Raw genomic sequence first — 27,163 nt, 5'->3', positions numbered from 1 at the left:
TGACTGACTGACTGGCTGACTGGCTGACTGATTGACTGACTGACTGACTGACTGACTGACTGACTGACTGACTGACTGACTGACTGACTGACTGGCTGACTGGCTGACTGATTGATTGACTGACTGACTGACTGACTGACTGACTGACTGACTGACTGATTGACTGACTGACTGATTAATTCACTGACTGACTGACTGACTGACTGGCTGACTGGCTGACTGGCTGACTGATTGATTGACTAACTGATTGACTGACTGACTGATTGACTGGCTGACTGGCTGACTGATGAACTGATTGACTGACTGACTGATTAATTGGCTGACTGACTAACTGATTGACTGACTGACAGACTAATTAATTGACTGACTGACTGACTAACTAACTGACTGATTATCTGACTGACTAACTGACTAATTAACAGACTGACTGACTGACTGACTAACTAACTGACTGATTAATTGACTGACTGACTAACTGACTGACTGACTAACTGACTGACTGACTGATTAATTGACTGACTGACTAACTGACTAACTGACTAACTGACTGACTGGGTGACTGACTGACTGGGTGACTGACTGACTGACTGACTCACTGACTGACCAACTGACTGACTGATTAACTAATTAACTAAATGACTGACTCACTGATTGACTGACTATTTAACTAAGTAACTGATTGACTAACTACAGTTATGTCTACTTACAGGGTCCAGCAGGTCCCAGGCTTCGTCGCTAGGGGAAAACATAGTGAACGATCCCTTCCCTTCAATCTCTTCCCTCAGCTTAGAGAGGGCTGAGTACTTCTGGGTTGTCCTAGCCTTCACCAGGCCCAATGTGCCATACACATGGTCTATAGGAGCCACTGGAGGAGCGAGAGAGAGAGAGAGAGAGAGAGAGAGAGAGAGAGAGAGAGAGAGAGAGAGAGAGAGAGAGAGAGAGAGAGAGAGAGAGAGAGAGAGAGAGAGAGAGAGAGAGAGAGAGAGAGAGAGAGAGAGAGAGAGAGAGAGAGAGAGAGAGAGAGAGAGAGAGAGAGAGTTTAAAGTCACACACAATGTATAAACCAACTGGAGCAGGCCAACCCTGCTGGCTGTCCAAGCTTCTGTTCGAGCTCAGCACTATCACACCGGATTCAATGTATCAAACCAAATGAGTTGATAATCAAGTGTTCTATTGCTGAACTGGAAAAGAAGTCTGCTCACCCAGGGTGAGAGGGAGGAGCTATAGGGTGAGAGGGAGGAGCTATAGGGTGAGAGGGAGGAGCTAAAGGGTGATAGGGCGGCACTGTAGGGTGAGAGGGAGGATTTATATGCTGAGAGGGTGGTGCTATAGGTTGAGAGGGAGGAGCTATATGGTGATAGGAAGGAGCAATAGGGTGAGAGGGAAGAGCTATAGGGTGAGAGGGAGGAGCTATAGGGTGAGAGACCAGGGTGAGATTATAGGGTGAGAGAGAGGAGCTATAGGCTTAGAGGGAGGAGCTATAGGGTGAGAGGGAGGAGCTAAAGGGTGAGAAGGTGGCTCTGTAGGGCGAGGAGCTATAGGCTGGGAGGGAGGAGCTATAGGGTGAGGAGCTATAGGCTGAGAGGGAGGAGCTTCATGGTGAGAGGGAGGAGCTACATGGTGATAGGAAGGAGCAATAGGGTGAGAGGGAAGAGCTATAGGGTGAGAGGGAGGAGCTATAGGGTGAGAGACCAGGGTGAGATTATAGGATGAGAGAGAGGAGCTATAGGGTGAGAGGGAGGAGCTATGGGGTGAGAGAGAGGAGCTATAAGGTGAGGATCTATAGGGTGAGAAGGAGGAGCTATAGGGTGAGAGGGGGGGGCTATAGGGTGAGAGAACCGGGTGAGATTACAGGGTGAGAGAGAGGAGCTATAGGCTTAGAGGGAGGAGCTATAGGGTAAGAGGGAGGAGCTATAGGGTGAGAGAGAGGAGCTATAAGGTGAGGATCTATAGGGTGAGAGGGAGGAGCTATAGGGTGAGAGGGAGGAGCTATAAGGTGAGGATCTATAGTGTGAGAGGGAGGAGCTATAGGGTGAGAGGGAGGAGCTATAGGCTTAGAGGGAGGAGCTATAGGGTGAGAGGGAGGAGTTATAGGGTGAGAGAGAGGAGCTATAAGGTGAGGATCTATAGGGTGAGAGGGAGGAGCTATAAGGTGAGGATCTATAGGTTGAGAGGGAGGAGCTATAGGGTGAGAGGGAGGAGCTATAGGCTTAGATGGAGGAGCTATAGGGTGAGAGGGAGGTGTTATAGGGTGAGAGAGAGGAGCTATAAGGTGAGGATCTATAGGGTGAGAGGGAGGAGCTATAGGGTGAGAGGGAGGAGCTATTAGGTGAGGATCTATAGTGTGAGAGGGAGGAGCTATAGGGTGAGAGGGAGGAGCTATAGGCTTAGAGGGAGGAGCTATAGGGTGAGAGGGAGGAGTTATAGGGTGAGAGAGAGGAGCTATAAGGTGAGGATCTATAGGGTGAGAGGGAGGAGCTATAGGGTGAGAGGGAGGAGCTATAGGCTTAGATGGAGGAGCTATAGGGTGAGAGGGAGGAGCTATAGGGTGAGAGAGAGGAGCTATAAGGTGAGGATCTATAGGGTGAGAGGGAGGAGCTATAAGGTGAGGATCTATAGGGTGAGAGGGAGGAGCTATAAGGTGAGGATCTATAGGGTGAGAGGGAGGAGCTATAGGGTGAGAGGGAGGAGCTATAGGCTTAGATGGAGGAGCTATAGGGTGAGAGGGAGGAGTTATAGGGTGAGAGAGAGGAGCTATAAGGTGAGGATCTATAGGGTGAGAGGGAGGAGCTATAAGGTGAGGATCTATAGGGTGAGAGGGAGGAGCTATAGGGTGAGAGGGAGGAGCTATAAGGTGAGGATCTATAGGGTGAGAGGGAGGAGTTATAGGGTGAGAGAGAGGAGCTATAAGGATCTATAGGGTGAGAGGGAGGAGTTATAGGGTGAGAGAGAGGAGCTATAAGGATCTATAGGGTGAGAGGGAGGAGTTATAGGGTGAGAGAGAGGAGCTATAAGGATCTATAGGGTGAGAGGGAGGAGTTATAGGGTGAGAGAGAGGAGCTATAAGGTGAGGATCTATAGGGTGAGAGGGAGGAGCTATAGGGTGAGAGGGAGGAGCTATAGGGTGAGAGGGAGGAGCTATAGGGTGAGGATCTATAGGGTGAGAGTACAGCGTGAAATCCTATGAAGCCTCATCTTGGAGGGTGTATGGTTTTTCATAGACTGGGTATGTGAACCACACTAGTATGCACAAACCTGCAGGGCATCCTTTCATGCCTTCCAGCTTCATGTAGCCTGGACAGCACTCATAGACAACCATCCTGGAGAAAAGACGAGACACAACTATAAGAGATAGAACCACCCTGGTAAAACACGACAACAATAAGAGATAGAACCACCCTGGTAGGACAAGACATCTGTAAGAGATAGAACCACCCTGGTAGGACAAGACAACTATAAGAGATAGAACCACCCTGGTAGGACAAGACAACTATAAGAGATAGAACCACCCTGGTAGGACAAGACAACTATAAGAGATAGAACCACCCTGGTAGGACAAGACAACTATAAGAGATAGAACCACCCTGGTAGGACAAGACAACTATAAGAGATAGAACCACCCTGGTAGGACAAGACAACTATAAGAGATAGAACCACCCTGGTAGGACGAGACAACTATAAGAGATAGAACCACCCTGGTAGGACGAGACAACTATAAGAGATAGAACCACCCTGGTAGGACAAGACATCTGTAAGAGATAGAACCACCCTGGTAGGACGAGACAACTATAAGAGATAGAACCACCCTGGTAGGACAAGACAACTATAAGAGATAGAACCCCTATCCAGTGTGTGTTCTTTTGCCCAACTTAATGTTTTCTTTTCTTTTTATTGGCCAGTCTGAGATATGGCTTTTTCTTTGCAACTCTGCCTAGAAAGCCATGTTCCCGGAGTCACCTCTTCACTGTTGACGTTGAGACTGGTGTTTTGCGGATACTATTTAACAAAGCTTCCAGTTGAGGTCTTGTGAGTCCTCTGTTTCTCAAACTAGACACTAATGGACTTGTCCTCTTGCTCAGTTGTGCACCGGGGCCTCCCACTCCTCTTTCTATTCTGGTTAGAGACAGTTGTTCTGTGAAGGGAGTAGCACACAGCGTTGTACGAGATCTTCAGTTTCTTGGCAATTTCTCGCATGGAATAGCCTTCATTTCTCAGAACAAGAATAGACTGATGTTTTTCAGAGGAAAGTCCTTTGTTTCTGTCCATTTTGAGGCTGTAATCAAACCCACAAACACTGATACTCCAGATACTCAAATAGTCTAAAAAATCCCAGTTGTATTGCTTATTTAATCAGAACAACAGTTTTCAGCTGTTCTAACATAATTACAAAAGGGTTTTCTGATGATCAATTAGCCTTTTAAAATGATAAACTTGAATTAGCTAACACAGCGTGCCATTGGAACACAGGAGTGATGGTTGCTGGGCCTCTGTACGCCTATGTAGATATTCCATAAAGAAATCTGCCATTTCCAGCTACAATAGTGATTTGCTACTGTTAATTATCACTGTCTTTTTACTGTTGTTTTTAATTCTTTACTTAACTATTGTTCACCTAATACCTTTTTTTGTGCTATTGGTTAAACCCTTAAGTCAGCATTTCCCTGTAAGGTTGTATTCGGGCACACGTGACAAATAAACTTTGATTTGATTTGATTTACAACATTAACAATGTCTTCACTGTATTGCTGATCAATTTGATAAAAATTGAGAAATGCTGTAGGAATACTCAACTGGTGTCGCTCATTCAACCGACAAACTTTCAACCGGTTTTCCCCAGAGTTCAGAGGCTGAGCCTTCTCTGGTCTCTACTCCTCCCGTTACGGGGTCTGAGACACCAAAGCTTCCCACCATTAGCTCTGACAAATTGAAAACCTTAGTCATTGGCGACTCCATTACCCGTAGTATTAGACTTAAAACGAATCATCCAGCGATCATACACTGTTTACCAGGGGGCAGAGCTACCGACGTTAAGGCTAAGCTGAAGATGGTGCTGGCTAAAGCTAAAACTGGTGAGTGTAGAGAGTATACGGATATTGTTATCCACGTCAGCACCAACGATGTTAGGATGAAACAGTCAGAGGTCACCAAGCGCAACATAGCTTCAGCGTATAAATCAGCAAGAAAAATATGTAGGCATCGACTCAAGTAATTGTCTCTGGCCCTGTCCCAGTTAGAGGGAGCGATGAGCTCTACAGCAGAGTCTCACAACTCAATCTCTGGTTGAAAACTGTTTTCTGCCCCTCCCAAAAGATAGAATTTGTAGATAATTGGCCCTCTTTCTGGGACTCACCCACAAACAGGACCAAGCCTGACCTGCTGAGGAGTGACGGACTCCATCCTAGCTGGAGGGGTGCCAGCATGTCAGCTTAGTGGAGTCTGCCACTGGCACAGTCAGTGTAGTCAGCCCAGCTATCCCCATTGAGACCATGTCTGTACCTCGACCTGGGTTGGGCAAAACTAAACATGGCGGTGTTCGCCTTAGCAATCTCACTAGGATAAAGACCTCCTCCATTCCTGTCATTATTGAAAAAGATCGTAATACCTCACATCTCAAAATAGAGCTACATGCATGTATTGAGCAACATGATGTCCTATGAGTGCCATCGGATGAAGATCATCAATGGTTAGTGATTAATTTGATCTCTATTTCTGCTTTTTGTGACTCTTCTCTTTGGCTGGAAAATGGCTGTATGTTTTTTTGTGACTAGGCTCTCTCTCTGACACAATGGCTAGATTAACAAGATCAGCATTGTGAAGATTAACATTGTGAATGTATGGAAGTTAAATAAAAAATTAAAAAAGGAATTTCGCGCTCTGCCATTTCAGCGGAGGTTGCCGAGGATAACAGGTTTTAAGTCTTTATTAAAGACTCATGTCTTCAGTAGGTCCTATGATTGAGTGTAGTCGAACCGCCCTTGCTGTCTCTGCCTAGCCAGCTACCGTCTCTCCACTGGGATTCTCTGCCTCTGACCCTATTATCGGGGCTGAGTCACTGGCTTTCTTGTGCTCTTCCATGCCGTCCCTAGGAGGGGTTGAGTCACAGACGTGTTCTTCCTGTCCTGTTCTTCCTGTCCTGTTTTGTGTCCCTTCGGGCTCGTGCGGTGGAGGACATTTTTGTGGTCTATACTCAGCCTTGTTTCAGGTTACAAAGTTGGTGGTCTGTTGATATCCTTCCAGTGTTGTGTTGTGCTTGGTAAAGTGGGTGGGGTTATATCCTGTCTGATTGGCCCTGTCCAGGGATATCTTCGGACGGGGCCACAGTGTCCCCTGTCCCACCACTGTCTCAGCCTCCAGTCTCTATGTGCCGCGGGGCTAGTGTCAGTCTGTTGTAATTTTCCTGTCCTATCTGGTGTCCTGTGGGAATTTAAGTATGCTCCTTCTAATACCATCTCTCCCTCTCTCCCTCCTGGAGGAATTGAGCCCTAGGATCATGCCTCAGGACTACCTGACCTGGCCCTGCTGCTGCTCCAGTTTCAACTGTTCTGCCTGCGGCTATGGAACTCTGACTTGTCTCGGACATGCTGTTTCCGACTCGCTCTCTCTTTACCACACCTGCTGTCTCGACCTCTGAATGCTCGGCTCCGAAAGCCAACTGACATTTACTCCTGAGGTACTGACTTGTTGCACCCTCTACAACCACTGTGATTATTATTTGACCCAGCTGGTCATCTATGAACATTTGAACATCTTGGCCATGTTCTGTTATAATCTCCACCCAGCACAGCCAGAAGAGGCCTCCCCTCATAGCCTGGTTCCTCTCTAGGTTTCTTCCTAGGTTACACCCTTTCTAGGGAGTTTTTCCTAGCCACCGTGCTTCTACACCTGCATTGCTTGCTGTTTGTGGTTTTTAGGCTGGATTTCTGTACAGCACTTTGAGATATCAGCTGATTTAAGAAGGGCTTTATCAATACATTTGATTGATTGATTGTTTTATGGTGTAATCTAGCTAATGGATATAAAATGGCCCACCAATGAATAGAGAATCACTAACGATGACTTCAATGACTGCTCACTGTGTGAGTAATAGTAATAGCTGCTAAAATGGATTATTAATGACTCATATTGTTTTCCCAGATGGTTCAGACCATCTGCTGCACCAGGTTATTGGTGCCCCATTCAAGAGTAGAATATCACACCAAACAACTACATAGTACTGTTGAATCACAGGTTACATGTATACTCGATCATGTGATAGGCTACGCACACTTGGAAAAACGTGTTACCTTGGTTACACTAAAGGGGTGGCAGGGTAGCCTAGTGGTTAGAGCGTTGGACTAGTAACCGGAAGGTTGCAAGTTCAATCTCCCGAGCTGACAAGGTACAAATCTGTTGTTCTGCACCTGAACAGGCAGTTAACCCACTGTTACGAGGCCGTCATTGAAAAGAAGAATTTGTTCTTAACTGACTTGCCTAGTTAAGGAAAGATTAAATAGAATAAATAAAATGCCAATGCTACGGCAAACAGGGGACATTGACACAGCCTCCCGACGTCGTAACGGCACATTTTTTAGTTTGCAAAGGCACCTCATCAACTACTATGTGTAGGTCTGTTAAAAATGCTGATCAAATGTATCTAGCACTGGTGGCTTCAATTAAGTAACAGGGGATAGACCTGAGGCTTCAAGGCATGAATAAACCCTTTATTGTGTTACGGATCATAACAACCTGGAGGCCAGGGAAGCTGTGGTTTGTCTAATATGGTGTAACTCTGTGTGGTAACTGAATTGGTGTAACTCTGTGTGGTAACTGAATTGGTGTAACTCTGTGTGGTAACTGAATTGGTGTAACTCTGTGTGGTAACTGAGTTGGTGTAACTCTGTGTGGTAACTGAATTGGTGTAACTCTGTGTGGTAACTGAATTGGTGTAACTCTGTGTGGTAACTGAATTGGTGTAACTCTGTGTGGTAACTGAATTGGTGTAACTCTGTGTGGTAACTGAATTGGTGTAACTCTGTGTGGTAACAGTTGGTGTAACTCTGTGTGGTAACTGAATTGGTGTAACTCTGTGTGGTAACTGAATTGGTGTAACTCTGTGTGGTAACTGAATTGGTGTAACTCTGTGTGGTAACTGAATTGGTGTAACTCTGTGTGGTAACTGAATTGGTGTAACTCTGTGTGGTAACTGAATTGGTGTAACTCTGTGTGGTAACAGTTGGTGTAACTCTGTGTGGTAACAGTTGGTGTAACTCTGTGTGGTAACTGAATTGGTGTAACTCTGTGTGGTAACTGAGTTGGTGTAACTCTGTGTAGTAACTGAATTGGTGTAACTCTGTGTGGTAACAGTTGGTGTAACTCTGTGTGGTAACAGTTGGTGTAACTCTGTGTGGTAACTGAATTGGTGTAACTCTGTGTGGTAACTGAATTGGTGTAACTCTGTGTGGTAACTGAGTTGGTGTAACTCTGTGTGGTAACTGAATTGGTGTAACTCTGTGTGGTAACTGAATTGGTGTAACTCTGTGTGGTAACTGAATTGGTGTAACTCTGTGTGGTAACAGTTGGTGTAACTCTGTGTGGTAACAGTTGGTGTAACTCTGTGTGGTAACTGAATTGGTGTAACTCTGTGTGGTAACTGAGTTGGTGTAACTCTGTGTAGTAACTGAATTGGTGTAACTCTGTGTGGTAACAGTTGGTGTAACTCTGTGTGGTAACAGTTGGTGTAACTCTGTGTGGTAACTGAATTGGTGTAACTCTGTGTGGTAACTGAGTTGGTGTAACTCTGTGTAGTAACTGAATTGGTGTAACTCTGTGTGGTAACAGTTGGTGTAACTCTGTGTGGTAACTGAATTGGTGTAACTCTGTGTGGTAACTGAATTGGTGTAACTGGTGTAACTTCCTATTACTTCAACATCTCTCTCTCTCGGTTCCAAAACAAGACTCAGTCATGCATTTCCAGTGAAATGAACAGGAAAGGAGACAGGATAGCACAGACATGAGAGAGGGTGGAGGGAGAGGAAAGGAGACAGGGGAGAGGGGGGAGGGAGAGGAAAGGAGACAGGATAGCACAGACATGAGAGAGGGTGGAGGGAGAGGCAAGGAGACAGGAGAGAGGGTGGAGGGAGAGGAAAGGAGACATGAGAGGGAGAAAGGGGTAGAAGGGAGAGAGAGAGATGGATGGATGGATAGAGATAACGAAACAGAGATATATACATAATGAGAGAGAGAGAGAGAAAGCCACCTAAGAGCAGCTCCAGACCTCAAGGACCAGAGGGTCTGACTCAAACTTCCCCTGAAGGCAGCTGACAGTTTTTTATTAATGTTTGTTTTATTTCACCTTTATTTAACCAGGTATTTATAAATATAACCCTTTATTTAACCAGGTATTTATATATATAACCCTTTATTTAACCAGGTATTTATATATATAACCCTTTATTTAACCAGGTATTTATAAATATAACCCTTTATTTAACCAGGTATTTATAAATATAACCCTTTATTTAACCAGGTATTTATATATATAACCCTTTATTTAACCAGGTATTTATAAATATAACCCTTTATTTAACCAGGTATTTATAAATATAACCCTTTATTTAACCAGGTATTTATTATATATAACCCTTTATTTAACCAGGTATTTATAAATATAACCCTTTATTTAACCAGGTATTTATATATATAACCCTTTATTTAACCAGGTATTTATAAATATAACCCTTTATTTAACCAGGTATTTATATATATAACCCTTTATTTAACCAGGTATTTATATATATAACCCTTTATTTAACCAGGTATTTATATATATAACCCTTTATTTAACCAGGTATTTATATATATAACCCTTTATTTAACCAGGTATTTATAAATATAACCCTTTATTTAACCAGGTATTTATTAAATATAACCCTTTATTTAACCAGGTATTTATATATATAACCCTTTATTTAACCAGGTATTTATATATATAACCCTTTATTTAACCAGGTATTTATATATATAACCCTTTATTTAACCAGGTATTTATATATATAACCCTTTATTTAACCAGGTATTTATATATATAACCCTTTATTTAACCAGGTATTTATAAATATAACCCTTTATTTAATCAGGTATTTATTATATATAACCCTTTATTTAACCAGGTATTTATATATATAACCCTTTATTTAACCAGGTATTTATATATATAACCCTTTATTTAACCAGGTATTTATATATATAACCCTTTATTTAACCAGGTATTTATATATATAACCCTTTATTTAACCAGGTATTTATATATATAACCCTTTATTTAACCAGGTATTTATAAATATAACCCTTTATTTAACCAGGTATTTATTATATATAACCCTTTATTTAACCAGGTATTTATATATATAACCCTTTATTTAACCAGGTATTTATATATATAACCCTTTATTTAACCAGGTATTTATTATATATAACCCTTTATTTAACCAGGTATTTATATATATAACCCTTTATTTAACCAGGTATTTATATATATAACCCTTTATTTAACCAGGTAATTATATATATATAACCCTTTATTTAACCAGGTATTTATATATATAACCCTTTATTTAACCAGGTATTTATATATATAACCCTTTATTTAACCAGGTATTTATAAATATAACCCTTTATTTAACCAGGTATTTATATATATAACCCTTTATTTAACCAGGTATTTATATATAACCCTTTATTTAACCAGGTATTTATAAATATAACCCTTTATTTAACCAGGTATTTATATATAACCCTTTATTTAACCAGGTATTTATAAATATAACCCTTTATTTAACCAGGTATTTATATATATAACCCTTTATTTAACCAGGTATTTATAAATATAACCCTTTATTTAACCAGGTATTTATAAATATAACCCTTTATTTAACCAGGTATTTATATATATAACCCTTTATTTAACCAGGTATTTATTATATATAACCCTTTATTTAACCAGGTATTTATAAATATAACCCTTTATTTAACCAGGTATTTATTATATAAAACCCTTTATTTAACCAGGTATTTATATATATAACCCTTTATTTAACCAGGTATTTATATATATAACCCTTTATTTAACCAGGTATTTATTATATATAACCCTTTATTTAACCAGGTATTTATATATATAACCCTTTATTTAACCAGGTATTTATATATATAACCCTTTATTTAACCAGGTATTTATATATATATAACCCTTTATTTAACCAGGTATTTATATATATAACCCTTTATTTAACCAGGTATTTATATATATAACCCTTTATTTAACCAGGTATTTATAAATATAACCCTTTATTTAACCAGGTATTTATATATATAACCCTTTATTTAACCAGGTATTTATATATATAACCCTTTATTTAACCAGGTATTTATAAATATAACCCTTTATTTAACCAGGTATTTATATATAACCCTTTATTTAACCAGGTATTTATAAATATAACCCTTTATTTAACCAGGTATTTATATATATAACCCTTTATTTAACCAGGTATTTATATATATAACCCTTTATTTAACCAGGTATTTATATATATAACCCTTTATTTAACCAGGTATTTATATATATAACCCTTTATTTAACCAGGTATTTATATATATAACCCTTTATTTAACCAGGTATTTATATATATAACCCTTTATTTAACCAGGTATTTATATATATAACCCTTTATTTAACCAGGTATTTATATATATATAACCCTTTATTTAACCAGGTATTTATATATATAACCCTTTATTTAACCAGGTATTTATATATATAACCCTTTATTTAACCAGGTATTTATAAATATAACCCTTTATTTAACCAGGTATTTATATATATAACCCTTTATTTAACCAGGTATTTATATATATAACCCTTTATTTAACCAGGTATTTATAAATATAACCCTTTATTTAACCAGGTATTTATATATAACCCTTTATTTAACCAGGTATTTATAAATATAACCCTTTATTTAACCAGGTATTTATATATATAACCCTTTATTTAACCAGGTATTTATAAATATAACCCTTTATTTAACCAGGTATTTATAAATATAACCCTTTATTTAACCAGGTATTTATATATATAACCCTTTATTTAACCAGGTATTTATATATATAACCCTTTATTTAACCAGGTATTTATATATATAACCCTTTATTTAACCAGGTATTTATATATATAACCCTTTATTTAACCAGGTATTTATATATATAACCCTTTATTTAACCAGGTATTTATAAATATAACCCTTTATTTAACCAGGTATTTATAAATATAACCCTTTATTTAACCAGGTATTTATAAATATAACCCTTTATTTAACCAGGTATTTATAAATATAACCCTAACCCTTTATTTAACCAGGTATTTATAAATATAACCCTTTATTTAACCAGGTATTTATAAATATAACCCTTTATTTAACCAGGTATTTATAAATATAACCCTAACCCTTTATTTAACCAGGTATTTATATATATAACCCTTTATTTAACCAGGTATTTATAAATATTACCCTTTATTTAACCAGGTATTTATATATATAACCCTTTATTTAACCAGCTATTTATATATATAACCCTTTATTTAACCAGGTATGTATATATATAACCCTAACCCTTTATTTAACCAGGTATTTATATATATAACCCTAACCCTTTATTTAACCAGGTATTTATATATATAACCCTAACCCTTTATTTAACCAGGTATTTATATATATAACCCTAACCCTTTATTTAACCAGGTATTTATAAATATAACCCTTTATTTAACCAGGTATTTATATATATAACCCTAACCCTTTATTTAACCAGGTATTTATATATATAACCCTAACCCTTTATTTAACCAGGTATTTATAAATATAACCCTTTATTTAACCAGGTATTTATATATATAACCCTAACCCTTTATTTAACCAGGTATTTATATATAGAACCCTAACCCTTTATTTAACCAGGTATTTATATATATAACCCTAACCCTTTATTTAACCAGGTATTTATATATATAACCCTAACCCTTTATTTAACCAGGTATTTATAAATATAACCCTTTATTTAACCAGGTATTTATATATATAACCCTAACCCTTTATTTAACCAGGTATTTATATATATAACCCTAACCCTTTATTTAACCAGGTATTTATATATATAACCCTAACCCTTTATTTAACCAGGTATTTATATATATAACCCTAACCCTTTATTTAACCAGGTATTTATAAATATAACCCTTTATTTAACCAGGTATTTATATATATAACCCTAACCCTTTATTTAACCAGGTATTTATATATAGAACCCTAACCCTTTATTTAACCAGGTATTTATATATATAACCCTAACCCTTTATTTAACCAGGTATTTATAAATATAACCTTAACCCTTTATTTAACCAGGTATTTATATATATATAACCCTTTATTTAACCAGGTATTTATAACCCTTTATTTAACCATGTATTTATATATATAACCCTAACCCTTTATTTAACCAGGTATCTATAAATATAACCTTAACCCTTTATTTAACCAGGTATTTATATATATAACCCTTTATTTAACCAGGTATTTATATATATATATATATATATATATATATATATATATATATATATATATATATATATATATATATATATATATATATATATATATATATAACCCTTTATTTAACCAGGTATTTATAACCCTTTATTTAACCATGTATTTATATATATAACCCTAACCCTTTATTTAACCAGGTATTTATATATATAAAACCCTTTATTTAACCAGGTAGCTCAGTTGGTAGAGCATGGCGCTTGTAATGCCAGGGTAGTGGGTTCGATCCCCGGGACCACCCATACGTAGAATGTATGCACACATGACTGTAAGTCGCTTTGGATAAAAGCGTCTGCTAAATGGCATATATTATATTATTATTTATATATATATAACCCTTTATTTAACCAGGTATTTATATATATAACCCTTTATTTAACCAGGTATTTATATATATAACCCTAACCCTTTATTTAACCAGGTATTTACATATATAACCCTAACCCTTTATTTAACCAGGTATTTATATATATAACCCTTTATTTAACCAGATATTTATATATATATATATATATATATATATATATATATATATATATATATATATATATATATATATATATATATAACCCTTTATTTAACCAGGTATTTATTTACATATAACCCTTTATTTAACCAGGTGGCCAGTTGAGAACAAGTTCTCATTTACAACTGTGACCTGGCCAAGATAAAGCAAAGCAGTGTGACACAGACAACAACACAGAGTTACACATAAACAAACATACAATAGAAAAATCTGTATACAGTGAGTGCAAATGTAGTAAGATTAGGGAGGTAAGGCAATAAATAGGTCGTAGTGGAGAAATAATTACAATTTAGCAATTAAACTAAATTTCATTTAATTAGGAAGAGGTTTGTTCCTTTTTATTTAACTCGGCAAGTCAGTTAAGAACAAATTCTTATTTTCAATGACATCCTAGGAACAGTGGGTTAACTGCCTTGTTTAGGAGCAGAACGACAGATTTGTACCTTGTCAGCTTGGGGATTTGAACTTGCAACCTTGTAGGTTACTAGTCCAATGCTCCAACCACTAGGCTACCTGCTGGTTACTAGTCCAATGCTCTAACCACTAGGATACTCTGCCACCCCTTTAATAAGGAAGAGATAGGTTCCTTTAATTAGGAAGAGACAGGTTCCTTTAATTAGGAAGAGATAGGTCCCTTTAATTAGGAAGAGATAGGTTCCTTTAATTAGGAAGAGATAGGTTCCTTTAATTAGGAAGAGATAGGTTCCTTTAATTAGGAAGAGATAGGTTCCTTTAATTAGGAAGAAATAGGTCCCTTTAACTAGGAAGAGATAAGTTCCTTTAATTAGGAAGAGATAGGTTCCTTTAATTAGGAAGAGATAGGTTCCTTTAATTAGGAAGAGATAGGTTCCTTTAATTAGGAAGAGATAGGTCCCTTCACCTACAGTCCAATACCTCTTTCACACCACAGGCAGTTGAGATGTAGCAGGGTGTTGCGTTCCCTCTTCCTAGAGGCGTGTGTAACATGTACCTACAGCTGCTAGCCCTCCAAAGCTAGGAGGGTTGTTGGTTGGTTGTTTTGTCATACTAGCCTAGTGGTTAGAGTGTTGGACTAGTAACTGGAAGGTTGCAAGTTCAAATCTCCAAGCTGACAAGGTACAAATCTGTTGTTCTGCTCCTGAACAAGGCAGTTAACCCACTGTTCCTGGCTGTCATTAAAATAAAAATGTGTTCTTAACTGACTTTCCTAGTTAACTTCTTCGATATAGGGGGTGCTCTTTTAATTTTTGGATAAAAAAACGTTCCCGTTTTAAACAAGATATTTTGTCACGAAAAAATGCTCGACTATGCATATAATTGACAGCTTTGGAAAGAAAACACTCTGACGTTTCCAAATCTGCAAAGATATTATCTGTGAGTGCCACAGAACTAATGCTACAGGCGAAACCAAGATGAAATTTCAAACAGGAAATGCCCCAGATTTTGAATGCGCTTTGTTCCAATGTCTCCTTATATGGCTGTGAATGCACAAGGAATGAGCCTACACTTTCTGTCGTTTCTCCAAGGTGTCTGCAGCATTGTGACGTATTTGTTGGCATATCATTGGAAGATTGACCATAAGAGACTACATTTACCAGGTGCTCCGGTTGGTGTCCTCCGTTGCAATTATTGCGTAATCTCCAGCTGCGTGCATTTTACCATTTGGTTCAGAGGAGAAACCCAACTTCCACGAATGAGTTATCATCGAAATAGATATGTGAAAAACACCTTGAGGATTGATTCTAAACAACGTTTGCCATGTTTCTGTCGATATTATGGAGTTAATTTGGAAAAAGGTTTGGCGTTGTAATGACTGAATTTTCGTTTTTGTTCTTAGCCAAACGTGATGAACAAAACGGAGCGATTTCTCCTACACAAATAATATTTTGGGAAAAACTGAACATTTGCTATCTAACTGAGAGTATCCTCATTGAAAACATCCAAAGTTCTTCAAAGGTAAATTATTTTATTTGAATGCTTTTCTTGTTTTTGTGAAAATGTTGCCAGCTGAATGCTAGGCTTAATGCCATGCTAGCTATCAATACTCTAACACAAATGCTTGTGTAGCTTTGGTTGAAAAGCATATTTTGAAAATCTGAGATGACAGTGTTGTTAACAAAAGGCTAAGCTTGTGAGACAATATATTTATTTCATTTCATTTGTGATTTTCATGAATAGTTAACGTTGCGTTATGGTAATGAGCTTGAGGCTATAATTACGCTCCCGGATACGGGATTGCTCGACGCAATAGGTTAAATAAAGATAAAATGATCTATAAACTCTTTGCTAAAAGGTGCAATCAAGAACCTAAATGTGTTCTTCGGTTGTCCTCATAGAATAAACTTTTGAAGAACCTGTTTTGGTTCCAAAACGAATCCTGTCCTCAGAAATGGAACCCAAAAAAGAACTAGAAAGGGTTCTGGGGTTCTATGTGTGTGTGTGTGTGTGTGTGTGTGTGTGTGTGTGTGTGTGTGTGTGTGTAACTTACGTCTTCTTCCCACAGATAGAGCCTTTATACCAGGTCCTACATGTGCTGAAGTACTTCCTCTTCTTTGTCCCCATCACCTGCTGCATGGCACACACATTGGGTCTGGGGGAGATGGAGAGGTGGGATGAGAGAGGGCAAGGGAGGGGGAGCGGAGAGGGAGGAGGGGGGTTCCGGAAGGAGGCAAAGGAGAGAAATTGTGAAGGGAGTAGGGAGTAGGGGAAGAGGTATGAGGAGGGAGGAGGGGAAGAGGTGGGTGGAGGGGAAGAGGTGGGAGGAGGGAGGAGGGAGGAGGGGAAGAGGTGGGAGGAGGGGAAGAGGGGAAGAGGTGGGAGGAGGGGAACAGGTGGGAGGAGGGAGCAGGGGAAGAGGTTTGAGGAGGGGAAGAGGTGGGAGGAGGGAGGAGGGGAAGAGGTGGGGGGAGGGGAAGAGGTGGGAGGAGGGAGTAGGGGAAGAGGTGGGAGGAGGGGAAGAGGTGGGAGGAGGGAGGAGGGGAAGAGGTGGGAGGAGGGAGTAGGAGGGAATAGGGGAAGAGGTGGGAGGAGGGAGTAGGAGAAGAGGTGGGAGGAGGGGAAGAGGTGGGAGGAGGGAGGAGGGGAAGAGGTGGGAGGAGGGAGGAGGGGAAGAGGTGGGAGGAGGGGAAGAGGTGGGAGGAGGGGAAGAGGTGAAGAGGTAGGAGGAGGGAGTAGGAGGGAGTAGGGGAAGAGGTGGGAGGAGGGAGTAGGTGGGAGGAGGGAGTAGGTGGGAGGAGGGAGGAGGGAGTAGGTGGGAGGAGGGAGGAAGGAGTACGGGAAGAGGTGGGAGGAGGGAGTAGGGGAAGAGGTGGGAGGAGGGAGTAGGTGGGAGGAGGGAGGAGGGGAAGAGGTGGGGGGAGGGGAAGAGGTGGGAGGAGGGAGTAGGGGAAGAGGTGGGAGGAGGGGAAGAGGTGGGTGGAGGGGAAGAGGTGGGAGGAGGGAGTAGGTGGGAGGAGGGAGGAGGGGAAGAGGTGGGTGGAGGGGAAGAGGTGGGAGGAGGGAGTAGGGGAAGAGGTGGGAGGAGGGAGGAGGGGAAGAGGGGGGAGGAGGGGAAGAGGTGGGAGGAGGGGAGTAGGTGGGAGGAGGGAGGAGGGGAAGAGGTGGGAGGAGGGGAAGAGGTGGGAGGAGGGAGTAGGTGGGAGGAGGGAAAGAGGTGGGAGGAGGGGAAGAGGTGGGAGTTGGGAGTAGGAGAAGAGGTGGGAGGAGGGGAAGAGGTGGGAGGTGGGAGTAGGAGAAGAGGTGGGAGTAGGGGAAGAGGTGGGATGTGGGGAAGAGGTGGGAGGAGGGGAAGAGGTGGGAGGAGGGAGTAGGTGGGAGGAGGGAGTTGGGGAAGAGGTGGGAGGAGGGGAAGAGGTGGGAGGAGAGAGTAGGGGAAGAGGTGGGAGGAGGGAGTAGGTGGGAGGAGGGAGTAGGGGAAGAGGTGGGAGGAGGGGAAGAGGTGGGAGGAGAGAGTAGGGGAAGAGGTGGGAGTAGGAGAAGAGGTGTGAGGAGGGAGCAGGAGAAGAGGTGTGATCAGGGAGGAGGGGAAGAGGTGGGAGGAGGTGGAAGGAGGGAGTAGGGTGAATATATTCATTAGCATTCATTGCAAACATTTTCCTCCCCATTTACACGTCATTCAACAACGAATGACAATGGGGAACCGTATTTAATTTTCCTGCATGGCTCTAAATCAATGTTTCATTCGATGCCTCTGACCTCTTTATGAAACAGTTTGGGGTTCATGGAATTATACTCTGTTTAATATGCACCACAATATAAAATAATGTTTTCAAATTATGCACATAACTTTGTTAAATCATCTGTAGACACATATCCCTGCCAAGAGCTTCAACATGACTACTAACCATCTGTTTCTTAGTAGAATGTATGGAGTATAGAAACGTATATTATTAATATTTATAAAGTAAACTCTTAGTATATATAAAGTAAACTCTTAGTATATATAAAGTATATTCTTAGTATATTTAAAGTATATTCTTAGTATATATAAAGTAAACTCTTAGTATATATAAAGTATATTCTTAGTATATATAAAATATATTCTTAGTATATATAAAGTATATTCTTAGTATATATAAAGTAAACTCTTAGTATATATAAAGTATATTCTTAGTATATATAAAGTATATTCTTAGTATATATAAAGTAAACTCTTAGTATATATAAAGTATATTCTTAGTATATATAAAGTATACTCTTAGTATATATAATGTATACACTTAGTATATATAAAGTCTATTCTTTGTGTATATAAAGTATGCCCTTCGTATATATAAAGTACACCCTTAGTATATAAAGTATATTCTTAGTATATATAAAGTATACGAATAGTATAAATAAAGAATAAAGTATATTCTTAGTATATATAAAGCATACTCTTAGTATATATAACGTATACTCTTAGTATGTATAAAGTATACTCTTAGTATATATAAAGTGTATTCTTGTGGTCCTTCTGTGGCTCAGTTGGTAGAGCATGGCGCTTGTAACGCCAGGGTAGTGGGTTCGATTCCCGGGACCACCCATACGTAGAATGTATGCACACATGACTGTAAGTCGCTTTGGATAAAAGCGTCTGCTAAATGGCATATATTATTATTATTATTATTATTATTTGTATATATAAAGTATGCTCTTAGTATATATATATAGTATACTCTTAGTATGAATAAAGTGTACTCTTAGTGTACTCTTAAAGTATATGAATAGTATATATAAAGTATACGAATAGTATATATAAAGTATATTCTTCGTATATATAAAGTGTACTCTTAGTATATATAAAGTATACTCTTAGTATATATAAAGTATACTCTTAGTATTTATAAAGTATACTCTTAGTATTTATAAAGTATGCTCTTGGTATTATAAAGTATGCTCTTAGTATTTATAAAGTATGCTCTTAGTATTTATAAAGTATACTCTTAGTATATATAAAGTATACTCTTAGTATATATAAAGTACACTCTTAGTATATATAAAGTATGCTCTTAGTATATATAAAGTATATTCTTAGTATATATAAAGTACACTCTTCGTATATATATAGTATGCTCTTAGTATTTATAAAGTATGCTTTTAGTATTATAAAGTATGCTCTTAGTATTTATAAAGTATACTCTTAGTATATATAAAGTATATTCTCAGTAAAAAGTATTGGGGTTAAACCTCTGCTTCAGATTGTTTTAAACAGTTCAAATCCTTTGAAGAACGATTCAAAATGACAGCCGATGTTCCCTCTTTATAGTGGGCACTGCGTTCACGGTAAACGCTGTGTAAGTCGGCTCAATCGGAAATCACCTTTTTCGTTAACGATTGCGCACTCTGTGACACTTCAGAGATGAAGAGCGGGGCGGCAGGGTAGCCTAGTGGTTAGAGCTGTTGGACTAGTAACCGGAAGGTTGCGAGTTCAAATCCCAGAGCTGACAAGGTACAAATCTGTTATTCTACCCCTGAAAAGGCAGTTAACCCACTCCTCCTAGGTCAGTTAACCCACTGTTCCTAGGCTGTCATTGAAAATTTGTTCTTAACTGACTTGACTTGCCTGGTTAAAAAAAATGTTTTTTTAAAAGTGCAGCCCTTCATCTACATTGTTTTCTATAATTACAGAGGCTGTATGAATTAATGTAGCTAGGTCCTACATTATACAAATGATGAGACCCTTACAGAGGCTGTATGAATTAATGTAGCTAGGTGCTACAGTATATAAATGTATATAAATTCCGTTAGGTTAAGTAACACAACATAATGTCACTGAACTTCCCGTTCAGTTATATGGGACAGACTATGACGTCATTATGACATGGATGAATTCTAGAATATACCATATATCATAGGTCCTGGTGGCGTCGTTATGTCATTATGACATGGATGAATTCTAGAATATACCATATATCATAGGTCCTGGTGGCGTCGTTATGTCATTATGACATGGATGAATTCTAGAATATACCATATATCATAGGTCCTGGTGGCGTCGTTATGTCATTATGACATGGATGAATTCTAGAATATACCATATATCATAGGTCCTGGTGGCGTCGTTATGTCATTATGACATGGATGAATTCTAGAATATACCATATATCATAGGTCCTGGGCTGGCGTCGTTATGTCATTATGACATCAACAGGTGATCTGCTGTATTACTCTGTTATTCCAATGCAACACTTCCCCAATTAATCAATTATCTAGATCACCTTAATCCTTTCTTTCTTTCTCTCTGTCTGTGTCCCTCTATGTCCTCAGAGCACTGTCTCACTCTTAATCTTTCCTTCTCTCTCCGTCTCTCTCTTCCCCTGTCTCTCCATCTCTCCCTTTCCCCTGTATCTCCATCTCTCCCTTTCCCCTATCTCTCTCTTTCTCCATCTCTCAATGTCCCCTCTCTTTCTCTTCATCTCTCCCTGTCCCCTATCGCTCTCTCTCTCTTTCTCCGTCTCTCTCTGTCCCCTGTCTCTCCATCTCTCCCTTTCCTCTCTCTCTCTCTCTCTCTCTCTCTCTCTCTCTCTCTCTCTCTCTCCATCTCTCCCTGTGCCCTATCGCTCTCTCTCTCTCTCTCCCTCCATCTCTCCCTGTCCACTATCGCGCTCTCTCTCTCTCTCTCTCTCTCTCTCTCTCTCTCTCTCTCTCTCTCTCTCTCTCTCTCTCTCTCTCTCTCTCTCTCTCTCTATCTCTCCCTGTCCCCTATCGCTCTCTCTCTCTCTCTCCATCTCTCCCTGTCCCCTATCACTCTCTCTCTCTCCATCTCTCCCTGTCCCCTATCGCTCTCTCTCCATCTCTCCCTGTCCCCTATCGCTCTCTCTCTCCATCTCTCCATCTCTCCCTGTCCCCTATTGCTCTTTCTCTCTGTCCCACTGCCCCCATCTCTTTCTATCCCCATACCCCCCTGTTCGGTTTAACCCCATGTCCTCCATCTCTCTCCATCTCTCTGTGTCTCCCACCCTGTCCCCATCATGGTCCTTACCCCTGGAGTCTGGCCCGGATACGACTGTGTGTCACAATCTTGTCGTAGGCTGAAGAATCCACTCTATCCACAGAGCTGAGCGTACAGAGCGCGAACACAGCCACAAACACTAGCTTCATCCTCGGGTCGTCTCTGTCTGTTTCTCTCCAGAGTAGGTCACACACACACTCACTCCTCTCCAAATGCACAGGAGAAATAGGAGCGCTCACAGGAGTGGGAGGCTTTATACCAGTACTCTCTTTACACCACCCCCTCCTTATCTCTCTCTCTCTCTCTCTCTCTCTCTCTCTCTCTCTCTCTCTCTCTCTCTCTCTCTCTCTCTCTCTCTCTCTCTCTCTCTCTCTCTCTCTCTCTCTCTCTCTCTCTGATATGGGAGTCTCTCTCTCCCTTTCTCTACCTCTACCTCTCCTCACCCTTCCCACCCCCTACTTTTGACCAGAGCTCAATGAGATGCCATTTGGGACTCCCGCCTACTGTACATATCTGAGAGGCGTACGTAATGACTACGACGGTAAAGACCGATGATTCTTTCTGTTCATAGCTGTCTCAGCCTGTCATCCCAGTGTCTCCAAGCCTTTCACTAACAGTAATAGTTACTGTACCAGAAGTGAAGCTGTCTGTTTCAGATGGATCATTTATTTTCTCTATTTTGGCAGTGAGTCCCAATGAGACAAAGATGTATTTTTTAAAGGAGTCTTGCATGACAAGACCAGCAGCAAAAAATACAAAATAAAAGTTAGAGACAAATTACACTGTATTTTTCTTTCTGTATCTGACCATATAGACCAGAAGAGAAGCTTGAAGTGGTCTTGAAGACGTGTGAGATATTAATAATATAATATAATATAATAATAATATTAACACCATGACTCTGACAGTCTGACAGTCTCCTACCTACCATCTATACCTGCCTTTCCTTCGATCCACCTCCCCTCTTTTCTCTCCCTCTCTGCTCCCTTTTCCTTCCTCTCACATTCTCTCTTTCCACCTACCCCCCCTTTCTTCCGCTCTCTCAGGACAGACTGCAGTGAACACAGGACATCCATCTTTGTCTCTCTAAGTCAGGGGTTTTCAAACCTCACCTCAGGGACCTCTAACCATTCTAAATTCTCCTCTGGGTCCTCTAGCCGTTCCAAACCTCTCCTCGGGGACCCCCAACCTCTCCTCAGGGACCCCCAACCTCTCCTTAGGACGCCCAACCTCTCCTCAGGACCCCCAACATCTCCTCTGGGACCTCCAGCCATTCCAAACCTCTCCTCTGGGACCTCCAGCCATTCCAAACCTCTCCTCTGGGACCTCCAGCCATCCCAACCTCTCCTCAGGGACCCCCAACCTCTCCTCAGGGACCCCCAACATCTCCTCTGGGACCTCCAGCCATTCCAACCTCTCCTCAGGGACCCCCAACATCTCCTCTGGGACCTCCAGCCATTCCAACCTCTCCTCAGGGACCCCCAACCTCTCCTCAGGACCCCCAACCTCTCCTCAGGGACCCCCAACATCTCCTCTGGGACCTCCAGCCATTCCAACCTCTCCTCAGGGACCCCCAACCTCTCCTCAGGGACCCCCAACCTCTCCTCAGGACCCCCAACCTCTCCTCAGGGACCTCCAGCCATTCCAACATCTCCTCAGGGACCTCCAGCCATTCCAACCTCTCCTCAGGGACCCCCAACATCTCCTCAGGGACCTCCAGCCATTCCAACCTCTCCTCAGGACCCCCAACCTCTCCTCAGGGACCTCCAGCCATTCCAACCTCTCCTCAGGGACCCCCAACATCTCCTCAGGGACCTCCAGCCATTCCAACCTCTCCTCAGGACCCCCAACCTCTCCTCAGGGACCTCCAGCCATTCCAACCTCTCCTCAGGGACCCCCAACCTCTCCTCAGGGACCTCCAGCCGTTCCATGTATTTGATCTATTCTAGAGCTAATACATCTGATTCATCTGGTGCTGCTAGTTCAGGACTACATCAACAACAACTACAGCTAGTTCAGGACTACAACAACAACAACTACAGCTAGTTCAGGTCTACAACAACAACAACTGGTACAGCTAGTTCAGGACTACAACAACAACAACTACAGCTAGTTCAGGACTACAACAACAACAACTGGTACAGCTAGTTCAGGACTACAACAACAACAACTGGTACAACTAGTTCAGGACTACAACAACAACAACTACTACAGCTAGTTCAGGACTACAACAACAACAACTGGTACAACTAGTTCAGGACTACAACAACAACAACTGGTACAACTAGTTCAGGACTACAACAACAACAACTACTACAGCTAGTTCAGGACTACAACAACAACAACAACTGGTACAACTCGTTCAGGACTACAACAACAACAACTGGTACAACTAGTTCAGGACTACAACAACAACTACAGCTAGTTCAGGACTACAACAACAACAACAACTGGTACAACTCGTTCAGGACTACAACAACAACAACTGGTACAACTAGTTCAGGACTACAACAACAACTACAGCTAGTTCAGGACTACAACAACAACAACTACAGCTAGTTCAGGACTACAACAACAACAACTACAGTTAATCAGGACTACAACAACAACAACTACAGCTAGTTCAGGACTACAACAACAACAACTACAGTTAATCAGGACTACAACAACAACAACTACAGCTAGTTCAGGACTACAACAACAACAACTACAGCTAGTTCAGGACTACAACAACAACAACTACAGCTAGTTCAGGACTACAACAACAACAACTACAGCTAGTTCAGGTCTACAACAACAACTGGTACAGCTAGTTCAGGACTACATCAACAACAACTACAGCTAGTTCAGGTCTACAACAACTAGTACTACAGCTAGTTCAGGTCTACAACAGCAACAACTACAGCTAGTTCAGGACTACAACAACAACAACTACAGCTAGTTCAGGACTACAACAACAACAACTACAGCTAGTTCAGGACTACAACAACAACAACTACAGCTAGTTCAGGACTACAACAACAACAACTACAGCTAGTTCAGGACTACAACAACAACAACTACAGCTAGTTCAGGACTACAACAACAACAACTACAGCTAGTTCAGGACTACAACAACAACAACTACAGCTAGTTCAGGACTACAACAACAACAACTGGTACAGCTAGTTCAGGACTACAACAACAACAACTACAGCTAGTTCAGGACTACAACAACAACAACTATAGCTAGTTCAGGACTACAACAACAACAACTACAGCTAGTTCAGGACTACAACAACAATAACTGGTGCTGCTAGTTCAGGACTACAACAACAACAACTACAGCTAGTTCAGGACTACAACAACAACAACTACAGCTAGTTCAGGACTACAACAACAACAACTACAGCTAGTTCAGGACTACAACAACAACAACTATAGCTAGTTCAGGACTACAACAACAATAACTGGTGCTGCTAGTTCAGGACTACAACAACAACAACTATAGCTAGTTCAGGACTACAACAACAATAACTACAGCTAGTTCAGGACTACAACAACTAGTACTACAGCTAGTTCAGGACTACAACAACAACTACTACAGCTAGTTCAGGACTACAACAACAACTACTACAGCTAGTTCAGGACTACAACAACAAATGGTGAAATGTCTGGTGGTCCCTGAGGAGAGGTGTGAGAACCACCGCTATACTTGACAGTCATGGAACAACACAGCCTGTTGTGGCAGGCCCCAGTAGCCTACAGGTAGATGAGTCGGTGGACAGAAAGGTGTCTTTTTACAGTCGGGCTGCGTCCACAGCTGAGTACCTGCTCTGAGGCGTACACACACACGGCCTGCGGCAACTCAAACGCTTTGTCTAACTTAGCAGTCAGTTAGTCCCACCCTCACAGTATTTTTGTATTTTGCCCCAACTCTAACCTCCAACCCCTCAGACAAGCCTTCTAGCTTTCTTCTCCTGTATTCCCAATTCTCTCCCCCTCCCCTCCCCTCCTCTCCTCCACTCTCCCCCTCCCCTCCCCTCCTCCACTCTCCCCCTCCCTTCCCCTCCCCTCCTCCACTCTCCCCCTCCCCTCCTCTCCTCTCCTCCACTCTCCCCCCTTTCCTCCTCTCCTCTCCTCCCCACTCCCCACCCCCTCCTCCTCTCCTTTCCTCCACTCCCCCTCCCCTCCTCTCCTCCACTCTACCCCTCCCCTCCCCTCCCATCTCCTCTCCTCCACTCTCCACCTTTCCTCCCCTCCTCCTCTTTCTCGCTCCTCCACTCCTCCTCCTCTCTTTCCTCCTCTTCCCCTCTTCTCCTCTCCTCCTCCTCTCTCTCCTCTCCTCCTCTTCTTTCCTCTCTCTCTTCCTCTCCCCTCTCTCCCCCTCTCCTCTCTCCCCCTCTCCTCCACTCTACCACCTGGCTCCAGAGATAATACTCTCTCTTCCCTTTCTCCTGCATCTCTCCTTCTTCTCTCCTTGTCTTCCCTCTCTAAAATCTCTCTTCCCTTTCTCCTCCATCTGTCTTCTGTATATTTCTTGTTCTCCTTCTCCTTCCTTTGTCCATCAGGCCACATCCAGATGGAAACACTCCAGCCGAGGATCTGTCTCTCTCTTTCTCTCTTTCTCTCTGTCTGCCCCTGTCTTTCTTTCTCTCTTTCTCTCTGTCTGCCTCTGTCTTTCTTTCTCTCTTTCTCTCTGTCTGCCTCTGTCTTTCTTTCTCTCTTTCTCTCTGTCTGCCCCTGTATTTCTTTCTCTCTTTCTCTCTGTCTGCCCCTGTCTTTCTTTCTCTCTTTCTCTCTGTCTGCCTCTGTCTTTCTTTCTCTCTTTCTCTCTGTCTGCCTCTGTCTTTCTTTCTCTCTTTCTCTCTGTCTGCCTCTCTCTTTCTCTCTTTCTCTCTGTCTGCCACTGTCTTTCTTTCTTTTTTCTCAAACAATTTCTATAGGGAATGGGAGGAAGAAAGCAAAGGATAGAAAGTGAAAAGTAACCAGGAACTCCCTCTAGTGGTAAAATCATGCCATTACATGGAGTTAGGGTCTTCCATTATGCTGAATACAATGAGGAGTTCTCCCTCTAGTGGTAGAGTCATGTCAGTACATGGAGTTAGGGTCTTCCATTATGCTGAATACAGTGAGGAGTTCTCCCTCTAGTGGTAGAGTCATGTCAGTACATGGAGTTAGGGTCTTCCATTATGCTGAATACTGTGAGGAGTTCTCCCTCTAGTGGTAGAGTCATGTCAGTACATGGAGTTAGGGTCTTCCATTATGCTGAATACTGTGAGGACTCCAGTAGTTGGTGGTCCTGCCTTTTAATTTTAGGGGATACCAGGGTTCTTTGTCTCAGGGGTTCTTTGTCTCAGGGGTTCTTTGTCTCAGGGGTTGGTTGTCTCAGGGGTTGGTTGTCTCAGGGGTTGGTTGTCTCAGGGGTTGGTTGTCTCAGGGGTTGGTTGTCTCAGGGGTAATTATTCTCTAAATGGCATTGTGTAATATGTTTAAGGTTAAAATGTGTGATTTATTTTTAAGAATTTATTGACCTGGTCAATTCATGTCAGCATGACAAAATGAGATGAGGGGGATGAGCGGGATTTTCTCCTGCATCATCTC

General features: G+C 41.1%; 1 protein-coding gene across 1 annotated transcript in view; it reads right to left on the bottom strand.

Moving 5' to 3' along the window:
• The window catches only part of LOC118381713 (periostin-like), a 43,416-nt gene extending 21,576 nt beyond the window's left edge, over positions 1–21,840 (bottom strand). The window contains exons 1-4 of the mRNA XM_052515076.1: positions 21,611–21,840; positions 16,637–16,738; positions 3,256–3,320; positions 708–865 (exon numbers count right to left, since the gene is read on the bottom strand). Of these exons, the coding sequence (XP_052371036.1) occupies positions 708–865; positions 3,256–3,320; positions 16,637–16,738; positions 21,611–21,729 (444 nt within the window). The 5' untranslated portion in view covers positions 21,730–21,840. The remainder of the gene's footprint in view (positions 1–707; positions 866–3,255; positions 3,321–16,636; positions 16,739–21,610) is intronic.
• Positions 21,841–27,163: the final 5,323 nt, after the last annotated feature.

This window comes from Oncorhynchus keta, unplaced genomic scaffold (genome assembly GCF_023373465.1).
Source record: "Oncorhynchus keta strain PuntledgeMale-10-30-2019 unplaced genomic scaffold, Oket_V2 Un_scaffold_20464_pilon_pilon, whole genome shotgun sequence".
Lineage (NCBI taxonomy): Eukaryota > Metazoa > Chordata > Actinopteri > Salmoniformes > Salmonidae > Oncorhynchus > Oncorhynchus keta.
This window is presented reverse-complemented; position numbering and strand designations above follow the sequence as displayed.